General features: G+C 37.5%; 1 protein-coding gene across 2 annotated transcripts in view; it reads left to right on the forward strand.

Annotated features, from left to right (window-relative positions):
• The window catches only part of ZNF804B (zinc finger protein 804B), a 284,775-nt gene extending 275,673 nt beyond the window's left edge, over positions 1 to 9,102 (forward strand). For both annotated transcript variants that reach the window (XM_055590602.1, XM_055590603.1), the window contains one exon: positions 4,315 to 9,102. In XM_055590602.1, coding sequence (XP_055446577.1) covers positions 4,315 to 7,978 — 3,664 coding nt within the window. In that variant the 3' untranslated portion in view covers positions 7,979 to 9,102. The remainder of the gene's footprint in view (positions 1 to 4,314) is intronic.
• The last annotated feature ends 11,475 nt before the right edge of the window (positions 9,103 to 20,577 follow it).

Here is a 20,577-nt window from a genome sequence, read left to right on the forward strand (position 1 = left end):
AAGTATACCAAAATACATATACATAAAACAAAAGAATGGGAAAGAATAGAGATCTCTTCAAGAAAATTAGAGATACCAAGGGAACATTTCATGCAAAGATGGGCTTGATAAAGCAAAGAAATGGTATGGACCTAACAGAAGCAGAAGATATTAAAAAGAAGTGGCAAGAATACACAGACGAACTGTACAAAAAAGAGCTTCATGACCCAGATAATCACGATGGTGTGATCACTCACCTAGAGCCAGACATCCTGGAATGTGAAGTAAAGTTGGCCTTAGAATGCATCACTATGAACAAAGCTAGTGGAGGTGGGAATTCCAGTAGAGCTGTTTCAAATCCTGAAAGATGATGCTGTGAAAGTGCTGCACTCAATATGCCAGCAAATTTGGAAAACTCAGCAGTGGCCATAGGACTGGAAAAGGTCAGTTTTCATTCCAATCCCAAAGAAAGGCAATGCCAAATAATGCTCAAACTACCGAATAATTGCACTCATCTCACACTCTAGTAAAGTAATGCTCAAAATTCTCCAAGCCAGGCTTCAGCAATACATGAACCATGAACTTCCAGGGTTCAAGCTGGTTTTAGAAAAGGCAGAGGAACCAGAGATCAAATTGCCAACATCCACTGGATCATGGAAAAAAGCAAGAGAGTTCCAGAAAAACATCTATTTCCACTTTATTGACTAGGCCAAAGCCTTTGACTGTGTGGATTACAATAAACTGTGGAAAATTTTGAAAGAGGTGGGAATACCAGACCACCTGACCTGCCTCTTGAGAAATCTATATGCAGGTCAGGAAGCAACAGTTAGAACTGGACATGGAACAACAGACTGGTTCCAAATAGGAAAAGGAGTACGTCAAGGCTGTATATTGTCACCCTGTTTCTCTAACTTATATGCAGAGTACATCATAAGAAACGCTGGGCTGGAAGAAGCACAAGCTGGAATCAAGATTGCCAGGATAAATATCAATAATCTCAGATATGCAGATGACACCACCCTTATGGCAGAAAGTGAAGAGGAACTAAAGACCCTCTTGATGAAAGTGAAAGAGGAGAGTGAAAAAGCTGGCTTAAAGCTCAACATTCAGAAAACGAAGATCATGGCATCTGGTCCCATCACTTCATGGCAAATAGATGGGGAAACAGTGGAAACAGTGTCAGACTTTATTTTTCTGGGCTCCAAAATCACTGCAGATGGTGATTGCAGCCATGAAATTAAAAGACGCTTACTCCTTGGAAGGAAAGTTATGACCAACCTAGATAGCATATTCAAAAGCAGAGACATTACTTTGCCAACAAAGGTCCATCTAGTCAAGACTATGGTTTTTCCAATGGTCATGTATGGATGTGAGAGTTGGACTGTGAAGAAATCTGAGTGCTGAAGAATTGATACTTTTGAAGTGTGGTGTTGCAAGGAGATCCAACCAGTCAATCCTAAAGGAGATCAGTCCTGGGTGTTCATTGGAAGGACTGATGTTAAAGCTGAAACTCCAATACTTTGGCCACCTCATGCGAAGGTTGACTCATTGGAAAAGACTCGGATGCTGGGAGGGATTGGGGGCAGGAGGAGAAGGGGATGACAGAGGATGAGATGGCTGGATGACATCACCAACTCGATGGACATGAGTTTGGGTGAACTCCGGGAGTTGGTGATGGACAGGGAGGCCTGGCGTGCTGGGATTCCTGGAGTCTCAAAGAGTCAGACACTACTGAGCGACTGAACTGAACTGCTATGTATATGTGAGTGTGAAAGTGAAAGTTGCTCAGTCGTGTCCAACTCTTTGTGACCCTGTGGACTGTAGCCCATGGAATTCTGCAGACAGAATGCTGGAGTGGGTAACCTTTCCCTTCTCCAGGGGATCTTCCCAACCCAGGGATCAAACCCAAGTCTCCTGCATTGCAGGCAGATTCTTTACCACCTGAGCCACCAGGGAAGCCCAAGAATACTGGAGTGGGTAGCCTAGCCCTTCTCCAGCGAATCTTCCCAACCTAGGAATCAAACTGGGGTATCCTGCATTGCAGGTGGATTCTTTACCAAATGAGCTATCAGGGAAGCCCCACATTGTATATGTATATGTATGCTGCTGCTGCTAAGTTGCCTCAGTCATGTCTGACTCTGTGTGACCCCAGAGATGGCAGCCCACCAGGCTCCCCCGTCCCTGGGATTCTCCAGGCAAGAACACTGGAGTGGGTTGCCATTTCCTTCTCCAATGCATGAAAGTGAAAAGTGAAAGTGAAGTCACTCAGTCGTGTCCGACTCCTAGCGGCCCCATGGACTGCAGCCTACCAGGCTCTTCCATCCATGGGATTTTCCAGGCAGGAGTACTGGAGTGGGGTGCCATTGTCTTCTCCGATATATATATAATAAAATATATACATGTAAATTATGTACAATACATAGTTCATTGTTTGAAATCAGTATAAAAATATATTATGTATACAGAAAAAGGAAAGTTTATAAAATCATGCAAATACCCAAGTGGATTTGTTTCAATATGAATAAAAGTAGGCTAATTAAATATGTTTCTGTAATATTAAACATATAAAGACAGTGAAGGAAAGCAATGAAATTTGGTGAACACAAAAAATGTCATGACACCAGAGTTCTATGGCAATTCATCAAATAGTTAAGTAAAAACAATAAGAAAGAATTTGTCAGAACAAAGGCTAGGAAAGGACTCCTCCCCATTAGAAGTTATGCTACATGTGAAAAAGATATCTGTTATTTTAGTACTATTTGCGCAAGCAATAAATGACTGTATAAAAATGAAGTAAAAATCTAAAATAGGAAAAAGCCAATAAAGCATGTCCAAAAATGTGGAGGGAAAATAAAAAAGGAAAAGAAAGCCAGCTCAAAACCAACAAGCAAAGCAACTGAAAGCAAGTCAGCTCAAAGCAAGAAAAAGGAAAACAAAGCCAGCTCACAATTATGCAATTTGTATTGTTTCCCCTGCAATAAGATTTGTTTTGTAGTAGATATTTCACAGAATATTAGAGAAAATTTTAATCTACAGAGTTTCATCTATTTTATGTATCACCCTTTCCAGTTTCTGATTGAATTGCTAGTCAAGCTCAAAAGAATAATCTTTAAAAATCTGTCAAAAGATAAAACATATAAATGCAAAAAAGATACAAGGAAAATATTATGATGAGTAAGAAGCTAAAAAAAGTGTTTTAGACTAATTGAAGACATTGAGGTGGCATGTAAAAATGTGTGTTACTTTCTTAGAATTGATCAAATTAGTGACAAGTCATAAAGACAGAACTAATCACCCTTTTTCATAAGAAAACAAACATGAAGGGATTTTAAGACTGAGGAAACAAAAATTATATAGTGCTTGAACTTGGCATCACCAACTCAATGAACATGAGTTTGAGAAGCTCTGGGAGTTGGTGATGAACAGGGATGCCTGGCCTGCTGCAATCCATGGGGTCGCAAAGAGTTGAACATGACTGAGCAACTGAACCGAACTGAACTTTAAACAGTCTTATGGACTCTGTGAGAGAGGGAGAGGGTGGGAAGATTTGGGAGAATGGCATTGAAACATGTAAAATATCATGTATGAAACGAGTTGCCAGTCCAGGTTCGATGCACGATACTGGATGCTTGGGGCTGGTGCACTGGGACGACCCAGAGGGATGGAATGGGGAGGGAGGAGGGAGGAGGGTTCAGGATGGGGAACACATGTATACCTGTGGCGGATTCATTTTGATATTTGGCAAAACTAATACAGTTATGTAAAGTTTAAAAATAAAATAAAATTAAAAAAAAAAAAAAAAGAAGAAATCAAGGCCAGAGCCTAGTCATGTGACTTGGCCATAGACATACCATTTGGAGGAAAAAAAAAAAAAAACATAAAAAAATAAATAAAAAAGTGAATAAAAGAGATATGTTTATGCTTTGTGAATGACTTTCAGTTCCATTTTTTTTCCTATTTAGGTGAAGGCAGTGATTGGAAAACTCTTTGCAAAATAAGGTTAAATCTATATTCCAAAGAATTAGTAGTCTCTGGGGGACATATTGTGATGTAAATACAATGCTTTATTTTCTTTAGCAGCACTAGCACAAGATATTCACTTGCTATCGCTTTTTGCTAATTTCAAAAAAACTGACTTAAGCAAAGCATTTTAGAAATAGCTACTATAAGACATAGAGATACTAAGTTACATAAATGCAGTGAAATTGTTATATTGCAATAGATGTAGTTAGAAAATAGTATCAGAGCCCATCATCATACACTATGAAATGTTCATATATAGATAAGATTTCAAATCTGATGTCTTAATCATTTAAATATTTGTTTTATTTGCAGTGTTTCTGAAAATGGACCAGCATACAAAGCCTCCAAAGTACCTATAGAAAAACAATTTCAGCAAGGAATTTTCCCAGTTAAGAATGGCAGAAAGGTATCATGCATGAAGAATGCTCTTCTCCTTAAAGGAAAGAATCTCTCCAGAAGCATTGCCGATAAGCAGTGGTCCACCACAGCAAATCGACACCAGTTGCAAACAGACCGACGTCGTTTGTTTGGAAATAGGGTACCACAAACATCCTCAGATCTCAGTAATGCAAATCAAAGGACTGGAGTGTCATTTTCTTTTTCCAAAAAAGTGCATCTAAAATTAGAATCTTCAGCATCAGTTTTCAGTGAGAACACAGAAGAAACCCACGATTGTAACAAGTCACCCATCTATAAGACAAAATCAACTGCAGAGAAATGCATGTGTTGCAGGTTTGCAAATGAAGATACACATCTCACTAAGGAAAAAGATATAAACATCTCATCAAACCATCTGGAAAGTATTTTACACAATACCCTCCCCATAAACTCTCAAATTTTGCAAGACAAGAATGACTTTGTTGATGAAATGCTGGAAAATTCGATTGGCATTCATGCTTCATTCAGTAAATCTAACATTCATCTTTCAGATGTGGATTTTACTCCTTCAAGCAGAGCAAAGGAAACTAGAAATACATTGATGAACACTTCAGAAAAACACATTAGTCACTCATGCCAAGCCAATGTTTCCTCTAGCCCAACAAACATTTACAAGCATAGTGATGCCAGGATGTTTGGATGTCTGGATGAGTTTCCATCTATAGAGCCAAGCGAACAAAGCAGTTCAGTTCATCTGAATCCCAACTCCAGAAAAGAGAAGAGAGAAAAATCGTTAGATAAAACAGAAAGAGTTAGCAGAAATGCACAAAGTTTTATAAGAGAAGCATATCCCCATGAGGTGAAGTCCAAAGCATTGCCTTTTCTCCACGTAAAAAGCAAGGATGGCCATACCACTCTCCAATGGCCAACAGAACTTCTTCTTTTTACAAAAACAGAGCCCTGTATCTCTTATGGCTGCAACCCATTATATTTTGATTTTAAGCTTTCTCGAAACACAAAGGATGGCCGTGATCCAGAAGATTTAAAAACAGAATTGCAGAAAGAGGCCTCAGAAATGAAGACTACAATGGAGAATCAAGTCTCAGGTTTAATTAAAGACCAACAAAAATTGATCCAAGAAGATAATCGGTCTCTGAAACCAAAGATGAAGATAGCTAATCCAGATTGGGAAAATTTCCAGAGGAAATATAATTTGGGAGGCAACAATTCTGAGCCCAGTATGAGTGAACGCAATTTTAGTACAAGCAATTTGGAAATGAAAAATCCTGAAGTGCCTGCTTACCTTGATATCTCTCTAAAGAATTGTGTAGGAAACAATAAAAATGGTGGTAATGAACTTCAAGAACCTTCAAGGGCCCATTGGCAAAGCTGTCAAAGGGTAATTTTAAATGATGCAAATAAGGGCCTATCTTTTTCTCCTTGCACCTCTAGGATGAAAAAACATAAACTGATTTCTTGTGATCCTCATCTGGATGTTGAAGAAGTGAATCAGTTCACCTGGAAGTCTAGTCCTTGCACAATAAGGGATCACAGTGACCATGGGAAGGATTTCAGTGTAATTTTGAATAGTAACTACATCAGTATGACCAGCGGGGTTACTGGATGTGGAAGAGCAAGTTATAAGATAAGTTCTCCGAAGGTGTCGCTGAATAGATGTTCTAGCCCTTCAGACACATCCCATGTCAGTACATCCAGCTTGAGAAGTTCTCATTCCAATCATGGGTCCAGTGGACATGATAGAGGTAATTTGCTCTACTTTTGCAAACGAGAGCGTAACTCAGTTGAAAGGCACAAACGGAAACGCCGAAAGCACAGCTGTCTCTGCTTGTCTGAGGAGCTAGCAAACAGTGACTGCCCACAGTCTGAAACCGAGAGAGGCAGGAGCTGCAAATTGTGGGAATCAATTAAAAACGAAAAATATTCAAAACATGCTTATGGTTATTGCAGAGAAAAACATAAACTGGGCAAAAATCAACAATTTTCAGGGCAAAAATCCAAAAGAATCACCCAGTGTGATTTTAGCTCACAGGTTTCTTGTGCTGGAAACAGTGAAAATCCACCTAATTGCCAGGGACCTCAGCACAGCAGATTGGGCTCTCACTCAAGAGAGAAAATGTATTACTTAAATAAAAGTAAAATGAATCAACAGTCTTTGGACAGCCCTCATATTTGTGATCTGGGAAAAGTAAAACCCATGCAATGTAACTCTGGGAATATCAGCTACCGTCTAAGGAACTGTTCAAGAAGCCCTTCAGATACCACAGAGTTGAACCCTATAGAAGGAGAGAGGACCTCCCTGACAGCCAAAAGCCTTTTAGAAAGAGTACAAGCCAAGAAATGTCAGGAACAATCAATTCAGTTTGAGATCTCATCAAACAGCTGTAAAAATGAATCAGAGACTCTTTCACAAATCCAATGTGTAATTCCATTTATGCCACCAGGCTGTAACAGACCTTCATTGCCTTTGCCTGAAAAAACACCAAACAAAAGCAGAAGGAGAAAGGATAAAGGCAGTGCGATGCAAAGAACTATTGATAAAAACAAAGTCAAAAGTTCCCCGACAAATGATTTTACTGTTTTAGTGGGCACTGATTGTGATAATCATTTTTCTAAAGGTATAATTCATGTAGTAGCAGAATCTCACTCACCAAACATGAAAAAGAACCCAACAACAAAAGAACATCCAAAATCATTAATTAGTGAAGTCCAACCTTCTCTTCAAAGCTGTGACCCAGTACCAAATGGTTTCCCTGGTGCTTTTCCATCTAACAGATACAGTGGTATTACTGATTCAATGGAGACCAAAGAGAACAATATGAATCTAGACTTACAGGATGGAAGCATGCAAATGAATCAGATAGAGGGGAATATAAACTCTTACTATGACAGAACTATGCAGAAGCATGACAAAGTAGCAGATGACTTAGAAGTGTGTCATAAATCTCTCTCTCCTCCATTAATTCAACAGCCTATAACATATTCTCCTGATGAAATAGATAAATATAAGCTCCTACAGCTACAAGCCCAGCAGCATATGCAGAAACAGCTCCTATCAAAGCATCTTCGAGTTTTGCCTGCTGCAGGGCCCACCGCTTTTTCTTCGGCCTCCACTGTACAGACAGTTCCAGGTCACCAGCAGGCTTCTATAACCACCATCCACCACACATTCCTGCAGCATATTGTTTCTGCTTCCATAAATGCCCATAGCAATCATCTTCCTATAGCTCATCTACATCCTCTTTCCCAGCCACGTTTTAATCCATTCACATTTTCACCTTTGACCCCAACCATCATCCCTGCACACCCCACTTTCTTAGCAGGTCATCCCCTGCATTTAGTCACCACTGCTCCCTTCCACCCATCTCACATAACATTTCAGCCCTTGCCCCCTGCAGCATTTATCCCCACCTTGTTTGGCCCTCACTTCAACCCAGCTACAACTTCTATCATCCACTTGAATCCTCTAATTCAACCAGTGTTTCAAGGTCAAGATCTTTGCCATCATTCTTGCTCCAGTCAGATGCAACCATTAAATGGAGTGAAAGAGGCCTTAAATGTGTCAGCTCGCTTGAACTAAAAGCCCTTCTTCTGGATAAATAAAACAAATTGTCAGTACCTACAAAGTGATGTATTTAAAGTGGTCTGATTATTATTATATTTAAAAGAGTGGTACCCCAATGCAAAATGTGACCAATATAGAAATGTAAACTGAATTGCCAATATTGTAATAGAAGCATTTTAAGAATCTCTTAATTTGCTAAAATTAATTAGACAAATTTAAAGTCATTTGACGGAGAAGGCAATGGTACTCTTGCCTGGAGAATCCCAGGGACAGAGGAGCCTGGTGGGCTGCTGTCTATGGAGTCGCACAGAGTCGGACACGACTGAAGCGACTTAGCAGCAGCAGCAAAGTAATTTGATAGAAAGGCAGAGGAGTATTTTTGGATGAGTTCTCATGTAATGTAAAAAAACCAAAAAATTTAGGCATATTAATATTAAAAAAATTAAATGGAACGTAATACTCTATCTTCTAGGTGTTCATTGAACGAGTGAGTGAATGAATGAATGAATGCACATTTGTTTTTATTCATCAGGTAATAATAGAAGGTCAGTGAAACAAACTAATTATGTGGTAAAAATAGTTCCTATGGTTCACTATTTACTAAGCTTTCAATCAATGTAATCTGTTTCAACCAATATAAACCATATTTTCATAAGAAATGAGAGATGGCAAGAAATTTTCTAACTAATTCAGATTAAAAATTACTCTTCAATGCAAAACAATCTTATCCACATTGTATGGCTGAGTTTATGTGGAAAACTGAGTTATCTTCATTTCACACACTTCTATGTTAAGAGAATTTTGTAATTGTAAGAATCACCAATATCTAAAGTTAAGAATATTTAATTTTTGTATAAGAAAACACATATTTGCAATCTTTAGTATTTGATTATGCAAAATAAAACTAAAATATACTATGAATAATATTTTAATACATTGGTCAAACTTTCAAATATTATTGGGATTAAAATATTAAGTTTTCTTTATTCTCAGAAATCTGTGTTCAGCCAACATATGTATATCAATTACATACAGAGGTAAAGGTTTAACAATGTCAAAAGTTTTACCTGATATTTATTGAGAAAACTTTAAAGTATTTGGTGTGTTTTGTTCAATTTTATTAGAAACTAATAAAATACAGTGAATTATGAATAAAATCACCATTCCTGTAATTTTGCAAACAATTTTAAACATTCATTCAAAATACTTTCTGATCCACAGAATTTACATTTCTTGCATCTATATTTCTTACTGGCCCTTCAGTTCATTGTTTTATATTCTTAAAAGCATAGAAAACTTGTGTGACTACATAGCTCCCACAAGCACAGGTTTCAGAGCAATTCAAATTAAACAAAACTGGAGGTAATCGGCCATCACCACTGTGTGTATGATGATGCAAATTCCTCTATCACTAAAACATGAGAATGATGGCTTACTCAGCCTTGGCTTCACGGGTAAGAGAGCTGTCCTTACAGAAACTCTCCTGTGTATCAAGAGAGTCAGGCTGAGCACTAGACCCTCATTATCTCATTTAATCTTCATAAATGTATCTTGAGATCAATATTATCATTCCTCTGTACAGATGAGGAAAAATGAAGTTGAAGGATTAAGTCCTTAACACTTGCTAACAATAATTGATGCTGGTAAGGGAGAGATAGAGAATAAATTGAATAAAAAATTTTAGTATAAAGAAGTGACATAGTTTCCTAGATACCACCAGAAACTTGTGGGATGGAAGTTTTGACTGGAGTATGGCAGTGAAAAATCTTATTTTATCTAAAAGAAACAGAAAAAATGGAAAAAAAATCATCAAATAGCAAAAAATTCTATACTTGTGTGGAACTCCATAAAAGTTATTATGAAAGACCTTTGATAAACATAAATGATTTTTAAAAAAATAGATGACAAATGACCCAACACATAAAAAGAAAACTAAAGTGAATGACTGTTTCCTAAAACATTATGAAGTTGACATAGAGCCAAGACAGAATAATTACAGGAACTCATCAGGAGACTTATCATGAAAAAGACAGCACCTGATTAATATTTATAATTGTCTTGGTGACAATTTAATATCTCAAAAGGTTAAAACAGGGAACTTCTACTTGGGCACTTAATTTTGACTAACAAGGGTAGACTGATAAGAATTGATGGCATGGAAATGACTATCTTATACTATCAATGATGAAAATATTCATTGGATATACTTACTCTCTTGGATGGTGAGAAGACAGACTTTGCAATCTAAATAAAAGATAACTTGTACTCTGGGTAGGAAATTATAAAAGTTGTAGCATACATGAGCAAATCTACCATTACAAAAGATTTCAATGAGAAGAAAAATGTAGTCCTTTAAACATCCCAGTATAAACAGAATAAGAAAAACATTCAGAGTAACAGAAAAATTCTTGTACATTCATAAACAGTAAGACAATAGTCATAAATCAAAAATGAACAGAGAGACCAAGTTAAAACCACTTAGGTAACCCAAATATTAGGAAAATCAAAACAAATTGCTTTTTTAATTTTGATGAATGAAGAGATGATCTAATAATAATAATGTCACTTTAATCTGATTTTGTTTTGCTTTCCTTATTAGGAGAAACGTTATTTAAAGTGGAAATTGTAGAGCCAACATGGAGAGGAAGTTTGGGTCATACAGAGAAAATTATTTCCTGGCCACTTAAGATGACTTTGAATCTTCACATTTAGGAGAATTTTAAAGAAAATATTAAAATTACCTAAAGAAAGTCTCATAATTACAATTGTTCTTGAGGAAATAAGCAGACTAGAAGAGAAATTAGAACAAGCATCTCTACTTAAATAAAAGAAAGAATATTTAATGTAGCTATTAGTGATTTAGTTCAGCCAGTTCAGTTGCTCAGTCATGTCTGACTCTTTGTGACCTCATTGACTGCAGCACGCCAGGCTACCGGATCCATCACCAACTTCCAGAGTTTACTTAACCTCATGTCCATTGAGTCGGTGATGTCATCCAACCAACTCATCTTCTGTCATCCCCTTCTCCTCCCACCTTCAATCTTTCCAAGCATCACGGTCTTTTCAAATGAGTCAGTTCGCGTTAGGTGGTCAAAATGTTGGAGATTCAGCTTCAGCATCAGTCCTTCCAATGAATATTCAGGACTGATTTCCTTTAGGATGGACTGGTTGGATCTCCTTGCAGTCCAAGACACTCTCAAGAGTCTTCTCCAACACCACAGTTCAAAAGCATCAGTTCTTTAGTGCTCAGCTTTCTTTATACTCCAAATCTCACATCCATACTTATCTATTGGAAAAACCATAGGTTTGACTCAACAGACCTTTGTTGGCAAAATAATGTCTCTGATTTTTAATATGCTATCTAGGTTGGTCATAACTTTTCTTCCAAGGAGCAAGTGTCTTTTAATTTCATGGCTGCAGTCACCATCTGCAGTGATTTTCAGTTCAGTTCAGTCGCTCAGTCCTGTCCAACTCTTTGTGACCCCATGAATCGCAGCATGCCAGGCCTCCCTGTCCATCACCAACTCCCGGAGTTCACCCAGACTCACGTCCATTGAGTCAGTAAGGCCATTCAGCCATCTCATCCTCTGTCGTCCCCTTCGCCTCCTGCCCCCAATCCCTCCCAGCATCAGGATCTTTTCCAATGAGTCAACTCTTTGCATGAGGTGGCCAAAGTATTGGAATTACAGCTTTAGCATCATTCCTTCCAAAGAACACCCAGGACTGATCTCCTTTAGAATGGACTGGTTGGATCTCCTTGCAGTCCAAGGGACTCTCAAGAGTCTTCTCCAACACCACAGTTCAAAAGCATCACTTCTTCTGCGCTCAGCCTTCTTCACAGTCCAACTCTCACATCCATACATGACCACAGGGAAAACCATAGCCTTGACTAGACGAACCTTTGTTGGCAAAGTACTGTCTCTGCTTTTGAATATGCTATCTAGGTTGGTCATAACTTTCCTTGCAAGGAGTAAGTGTCTTTTAATTTCATGGCTGCAATCACCATCTGCAGTGATTTTGGAGCACCCCCCAAATAAAGACTGACACTGTTTCCCCATCTATTTGCCATGAAGTGATGGGACCAGATGCCATGATCTTCGTTTTCTGACTGTTGAGCTTTAAGCCAACTTTTTCATTCTCCACTTTCACTTTCATCAAGAGGCTTTTTAGTTCCTCTTCATTTTCTGCCATAAGGGTGGTGTCATCTGCATATCTGAGGTTATTGATATTTGTCCCGGCAATCTTGATTCCAGCTTGTGTTTCTTCCAGCCCAGCGTTTCTCATGATGTACTCTGCATATAAGTTAAATAAGCAGGGTGACAATATACAGCCTTGACCTACACCTTTTCCTATTTGGAACCAGTCTGTTGTTCCATGTCCAGTTCTCATTGTTGCTTCATGACCTGCATATAGATTTCTCAAAAGGCAGATCAGGTGGACTGGTATTCCCATCTCTTTCAAAATTTTCCACAGTTTATTGTGATCCACATAGTCAAAGACTTTGGCATAGTCAATAAAGCAGAAATAGATGTCTTTCTGGAACTCTCTTGCTTTTTCGATGATCCAGCGAATGTTGGCAATTTAATCTCAGTTCCTCTGCCTTTTCTAAAACCAGCTTGAACATCGTGAAGTTCACGGTTCACATATTGCTGAAGCCTGGCTTGGAGAATTTTGAGCATTACTTTACTAGCGTCTGAGATGAGTGCAATTGTGCGGTAGTTTGAGCATTCTTTGGCATTGCCTTTCTTTGGGATTGGAATGAAAACTGACCTTTTCCAGTCCTGTGTCCACTGCTGAGTTTTCCAAATTTGCTGGCATATTGAGTGCAGCACTTGCACAGCATCATCTTTCAGGATTTGGAAGAGCTCAACTGGAATTCCATCACCTCCACTAGCTTTGTTCATAGTGATGCTTTCTAAGGCCCCCTTGACTTCACATTCCACGATGTCTGGCTCTAGGTCAGTGATCACACCATTGTGATTATCTTGGTTGTGAAGATCTTTTTTGTATAGTTCCTCTGTGTATTCTTGCCACCTCTTCTTAATATCTTCTGCTTCTGTTGGGTCCATACCATTTCTGTCCTTTATCGAGCCCATCTTTGCATGAAATATTCCCTTGGTATCTCTGATTTTCATGAAGAGATCTCTAGTCTTTCCCATTCTGTTGTTTTCCTCTATTTCTTTGCATTAATTACTGAGGAAGGCTTTCTTATCTCTTCTTGCTATTCTTTGGAACTCTGCATTCAGAGGCTTATATCGTCCCTTTTCTCCTTTTCTTTTCACTTCTCTTCTTTTCACAGCTATTTGTAAGGCCTCCCCAGACAGCCATTTTGCTTTTTTGCATTTCTTTTCCATGGGGATAGTCTTGATCCCTGTCTCCTGTACAATGTCACGAACCTCATTCCATAGTTCATCAGGCACTCTATCTATAAGATCTAGGCCCTTAAATCTATTTCTCACTTCCACTGTATAAGATTAGGGATTTGATTTAGGTCATACCTGTATGGTCTAGTGGTTTTCCCTACTTTTTTCAATTTAAGTCTTAATTTGGTAATAAGGAGTTCATAATCTGAGCCACAGTCAGCTCCTGGTCTTGTTTTTGCTGACTGTATAGAGCTTCTCCATCTTTGGCTGCAAAGAATATAATCAGTCTGATTTTGGTGTTGACCATCTGGTGATGTCCATGTATAGAGTCTTCTTGTGTTGTAGGAAGAGGGTGTTTGTTATGATCCGTGCATTTTCTTGGCAAAACTCTATTAGTCTTTGCCCTGCTTCATTCTGTATTCCAAGACCAAATTTGCCTGTTACTCCAGGTGTTTCTTGACTTCCTATTTTTGCATTCCAGTCCCCTATAATGAAAAGGACATCTTTTTTGGATGTTAGTTCTAAAAGATCTTTTAGGTTTTCATAGAACCGTTCAACTTCAGCTTCTTCAGCATTACTGGTTGGGGCATAGACTTGGATTACTGTGATATTGTATGGTTTGCCTTGGAAATGAACAGAGATCATTCTGTCGTTTTTGAGATTGCATCCAAGTACTGCATTTCGGACTCTTTTGTGGACCATGATGGCCACTCCATTTCTTCTGAGGGATTCCTGCCCGCAGTAGTAGATATAATGGTCATCTGAGTTAAATTCACCCATTCCAGTCCATTTTAGTTCACTGATTCCTAGAATGTTGACATTCACTCTTGCCATCTCTTGTTTGACCACTTCCAATTTGCCTTGATTCATGGACCTGACATTCCAGGTTCCTATGCAATATTGCTCTTTACAGCATCGGACCTTGCTTCTATCACCAGTCACATCCACAGCTGGGTATTGTTTTTGCTTTGGCTCCATTCCTTCATTCTTTCTGGAGTTATTTCTCCATTGATCTCCAGTAGCATATTGGGCACCTACTAACCTGGGGAGTTCCTCTTTCAGTATCCTATCATTTTGCCATTTTGTACTGTTCATGGGGTTCTCAAGGCAAGAATACTGAAGTGATTTGCCATTCCCTTCTCCAGTGGACTACATTCTGTCAGATCTCTCCACCATGACCCGCCCATCTTGGGTTGCCCCACGGGCATGGCTTGGTTTCACTGAGTTAGACAAGACTCTGGTCCTAGTGTGATTAGATTGACTAGTTTTCTGTGAGTATGGTTTCAGTGTGTCTGCCTTCTGATGCCCTCTTGCAACACCTACCGTCTTACTTGGATTTCTCTTACCTTAGGTGTGGAGAATCTCTTCACGGCTGCTCCAGCAAAGCACAGCCACTGCTCCTTACATTGGACGAGGGCTATATCCCCACCGCCTCCCTTCCTGACCTTCAACGTGGTATAGCAGTGATTTTATATCCGCCCAAAATAAAGTCTGTCACTATTTCCACTGTTTCCCCATCTATTTGCCATGAAGTGATGGGATCAGATGCCATGATCTTAGGTTTCTGAATGTTGAGTTTTAAACCAACTTTTTTACTCTTCTCTTTCACTTTCATCAAGAGGATCTTTAGTTCCTCTTCACTTTCTGCCATAAGGGTGGTGTCATGTGCATATCTGAGGTTATTGATATTTCTTCTAGGAATCTTGATACCAGCTTGTGCTGCATTCAGCCCAGCATTTCTCATGATGTTCTCTTTGTAAAAGATAAATAAGCAAGGTGACAATATATAGCCTTGATATACTCCATTCCCTATTTGGAACCAGTCTGTTGTTCCATGTCCAGTTCTAACTGTTGCTTCCTGAACCACACACAAAGTTCTCAGGAGGCAAGTCAGGTGGTCTGGTATTTCCATCTCTTTCAGAATTTTCCACAGTTTGTTGTGATCCACACAGTCAAAGGCTTTGGCATAGTCAGTAAAGCAGAAGTAGATGTTCTTCTGGAACTCTCTTGCTTTTTCAATGATCCAATAGATGTTGGCAATTTGATCTCTGGTTCCTCTGCCTTTTCTAAATCCAGTTTGAATCTCTGGAATTTCATGGTTCATGTACTGTTGAAGCCTGGCTTAGAGAATTTTGAGCATTACTCTACTAGTGTGTGAGATGAGTGCAATTGTGCAGTAGTGTGAGCATTCTTTGGCATTGCCTTTCTTTGGGATTGGAATGAAGACTGACCTTTTCCAGTCTGTGGCCACTGCTGAGTTATCCAAATTTGCTGGCATAGTGAGTGCAGCACTTTCATAGCATCATCTTTTAGGATTTGAAATAGCTCAACTGGAATTCCATCACCTCCACTAGCTTTGTTAATAGTGATGCTTCCTAAGATCCACTTGACTTCACATTCCAGTATGTCTGGCTCTAAGTGAGCGATCACACCATCGTGATTATCTTGGTCATGAAGATCTTTTTTGTATAGTTCTTCTGTGTATTTTTGCCACCTCTTCTTAATATCTTCTGCTTCTGTTAGGTCCATACCATTTCTGTCTTTTATTGTGCCCATCTTTGCATGAAATATTCCCTTTGTATCTCTAATTTTCTTGAAGAGATCTCTAGTGTTTCCATTCTACTGTTTTCCTCTATTTCTTTGCATTGATCACTGAAGAAGGCTTTCTTATCTCTCCTTGCTATTCTTTGGAACTCTGCATTCAAATGGTTTGTCTTTCTTTTTGTTCTTTGCCTTTTGCTTCTCTTCTTTTCTCAGCTATTTGTAAGGCCTTCTCAGACAACCATTTTTCTTTTTGTATTTCTTTTTTGGGGATGGTCTTGATCCCTATCTCCTGTACAATGTTATGAACCTCCATCCATAGTTCTTCAGGCACTATGTCTACCAAATCTAGTCCCTTGAATCTATTTGTCACTTCCACTGTGTAATTGTAAGAGATTTGATTTTGGTCATACCTGAATGGTCTAGTGGTTTTCCCTACTTTCTTCAATTTAGTCTGAATTTGGCAATAAGGAGTTTATGATCTGAGCCACAGTCAGCTCCCAGTCTTGTTTTTGCTGTGTACAGCTTCTCCATCTTTGGCTGCAAAGAATATAATCAATCTGATTTTGGTATTGACCATCTGGTGATGTCCATGTGTAAAGTCTTCTCTTGTGTTGTTGGAAGAGGGTGTTTGCTATGACCAGTGTGTTCTCTTGGCAAAACTCTTAGCCTTTGCTCTGCTTCATTCTGTACTACAATACCAAATTTGCTTAAGCAGAATATTTAATGATAGTCTTTAATTAAAAGACAGTCACTAGTAACTCTAACAGTTAGAGTTAGAGTTAATAACTAGTTAGAGTGGTCTAACACTAAGACCAAATAATATGAAAGCAAAATTATTTTTTCTCATTTATTCATTTTATTTTATTTCTTATTTAACAAATATGTACTAAGAACCATGTGCTAGGCAGTAATCTTACTATTGTGGGTATAATAATAATCAAAACTAAAAATAATACCATAATGTAATTTAATTCTAATTGAGTTATAGAAATAAAAACTAGAATAGACAACTAAAATAATATAATACTATGCTAGATGGTGATAAATACTACTGAGGAAAATAAATAGGGAAAGTAAATAAAGATGCTTGGTCAGGAGTAGTAGCTAAAATACAATTTTAGGTAGGTTAGTTAGAGGAAGCTGTACTGTGACAGTGATATTTCACCAATAACCTGAAGGAAGTGAGCATTCTAGGCTAAGATCAGGTTTCAACAACTCTTTGCATGTGCTCATCAAACTTCAACTATGAGAACACTGTGACTAGAAAAGAGGGTTTCAGAGAATTATGGGAGATAAGGTTAGAGAAGTAATTTTGGAGCAAAATTATGTGGGAATCACACCAACCATTATAATGACTGGCTTTTACTGTGAGATGAGAATCTATTGGATAATTTTAGCAGATGAGCAACATGATTCTCACTAGATTTTACCAGGCTCATTCAGCTATTGCATTGTGAATAGTTGCTGGGGAAGTGAATTTGGAGAACAGAGACCGATAAGTAGATTGCAGGTCAGGAAGATCCCCTGGAGAAGGAAATGTCAACCCACTCCAGTATTCTTGCCTGGAAAATACCATGGACGGAGGAGCCTGGAGGTCTACAGTCCATGGAGTCACAAAGAGTTGAACATGACTGAGTGCCTAATACTTTCATTTTTTGAGTGTTTCTGGCAAGAGAATGCAATGACTTGCTCAGTGTTAGTCTAGTGGAAATATTGAGAAAAGGTAAAATGTAGGGCTGAGAAACTGTGCTTCCTATTGGTTGTAAAGTATAAGACAAAGAAAGAAATCAGAGGTAACATCATACTTTTTGTACAAGCGACTAGAAGGATGGATTTACTGTTAACTGAAATGCAGAACACTGCAGGAGGATAATTAGTTTAACTATTCTGAGATCCCTTTAAATATTGAAGTAGAAACATTGCACTGGTAGTTGGTAATAAGAATCTAAAGTTTGAGTAGAGGTGTGAAAAGGACAAATAATTTCTGAAATTATTAATTTATTGAAAGAGTCTGAAGCCATTACCCTGAATAATACCAACAGGAATAGGTAGGATGGATAAGAGGTTCAGAGACTGAACCCTAGGTCACTCTGACTTTAAGAGTGGAAGTAGAAGGAACCATATATCCAATTCTTTTTCAGAATTTTTTTTTCCATAAAAACAAGACCATGATGAACTTCCAGGTTTCATAGGAAAAAATCAGAAAAATGTGTGTGCCTATCAGGCAAGTAAAGAAAGTGACTCAAAGAAGTGAGAATAATCATCTCTGTCACGTGTTGCTGAGTCAGGTAAGAAGACAGAAAATTAAGTATCTCGTTAGTCACGTAGTTTTTCTTTGTTACGTTCACCAGAGATGTGGTGAAGTGACTGGGAGCGAAATACATTAAAATGTATGGGTATTTTATAGAGAGACATTTTATAAATATTCTTATGAACTGTAGTCAGCCCTGTATGACAAATGTGCTCGTTAAACAAGGTATATTGAGACCTGGACTAATTTCAAATTTGAGAGAGGGTTATAGAGACTGCTTGTAAGTCTTTGTGTAGTACTCTGTTACAGTCAACCTTTTATAAACAAGGACAAAATCATGGAAGACATGTCTATCAAATAGGAAAACACAAACCCAAGACTAGGAATGTAGTGAATGCACAATGCAATGTGAAATAAATTCAAAAGGATAAAAATGGGACAAAATTTGAAAGGAGAAATTTAGCATAAATAAATAGCAAATTCTACATTTATCTTTAATTAACAGAGCTTTGTACATGTAGATTATTGGGGAGACAGAGCCTAATTCTAGTTCATCAATAAAATGAAGGATTTAGTAGGTTCAAGCTGCATATGATTCAATGATGTTTAAGAAGTTGCAAAAAGTTATGAAATATTAGGTTATATCATAGGAATTATACAAAATTAGTAAAAAGGGGTTCATGTTTTTAAGACTATCTTTATTAATATATAACTTACATAACATTAACTTAAGGTATAAACCATAATCATTTGCTATTTGCTGTTATTACAAAATGGTCATCATAATAAGTCCAGTTACCATTCATCATCATACATCATTACAAATTTTTTCTCATGAGTACTTTCAAGATCCACTCTCCTAGCTACTTTCACATATGCAATGCAGTATTATTAACTATAGTCACCGTTCTGTACATTATACACCCTTGATTTATTCACTTTATAACTGGAAATTTTTACTTTTAAACCCCTTTCATTTTGACAACCTCTGAGCCCTACTTCCCTGCCTCCGGCAACCATCAATCTGTTCTCTATATTCACGAGTTTAAGGTTTTTGTGTGTTGATTGTTGCTTTGTTTTGATTTTTAGATTTCACTTGTAAGTATGATCACATGGTATTTACTTTCTCTGAATGATTTTGCTTTGTATAATGCCCTCTAGTTTCACCCCTGTTGTTGCAGATGTCAAGATTTCATTCTTTTTTATTGATAAATAATATTCCATTGTATACATATATATATATATATATACACACACACACACACACATTTATATATATATATATCACATTTCCTTATCCATTCATCCATCAATGGACATTTAGGGTGTTTCCATGTCTTGGCTATTGTAAATAATACTGCTATGAACATGGAAGTGCATGCATCTTTTCAAATTAGTGTTTTTTACGTTGCTTTTTCAAATACCTAGAGGTAGAATTACTAGATCATATGGTAGTTCTATTTTTAATTTTTTGAAGAGCTTCCATACTCTTTTCCATAATGGCTACACCAATTTATATTCCCACCATAGGTGTATGAGGGTTCCCTTTTCTACATCTCTTTGATCTCTTGTCTTTTTAAATATCAGCCATTCTAACAAATGTGAGGTGATATCTCATTGTGGTTTTTATTTTTATTTCTGATGATTAGTGATGTGGCAAGTCTTTCCATACACATGTTGGCTATCTGTATACCTTCTGAAAATTGTTTGTTCAGATCCTCTGCCCATTTTTAATACCTTTATTTTGCTATTGAGTTGTATGAATTCTTTATATATTTTGAATGCTAACACCTTATCAGATATATGACTTACAAATATTTTCTCCAATTCAATAGGTTAGACTTGTCAATGGTTTCCTTTACTGTGAAGAAAAATTTTAGTTTGATGAACTGTTTATTTTTCCTTTTATTTGCCTTAGGTTTTGGTGTCATATCCAAAAAAATCATTGTTAAGACCTATGCCGAGAAATTTACATACAATGTTTTCTTCAAGGTGTTGCACGTTTTCCAATCTTACATTCAAGTCTCTAATCCTCTTTGAATTAATATTTTTGTGTAGTATAAAATAGCACTTGTTATTCTTTAAGGATTTTTTATTTTTTTGGAACTTGGATAGAATAGACCATTTGTGGAAAACTCTGTGCTGTTCCAGGACACAATTTAAGAGAGTTGTTGGCAAACTGAATTGGATGCATAAGTGGCAGATGTGACCAGTTAAGAGATCAGATTAATTTTATGCTTTTACACTGATGAATAACATCAGCTCTGTGAATTAACAAAAATTATTAACTAAATACAAGTTAAATATTTAAATATTCTAGAGAAATATTGGGCTAAATAGTTTTACTTTACTTTGGTGTATCTCAGAATAATTGACAAGCAGCATGCACTAGACATTTCCAGGAGAAGGATAGAATATGTTGAATTTCCAAAAGTGGTGAAAACAGATTTTTTTTT

This window comes from Bubalus kerabau, chromosome 8 (assembly GCF_029407905.1).
Source record: "Bubalus kerabau isolate K-KA32 ecotype Philippines breed swamp buffalo chromosome 8, PCC_UOA_SB_1v2, whole genome shotgun sequence".
Classification (NCBI taxonomy): domain Eukaryota; kingdom Metazoa; phylum Chordata; class Mammalia; order Artiodactyla; family Bovidae; genus Bubalus; species Bubalus kerabau.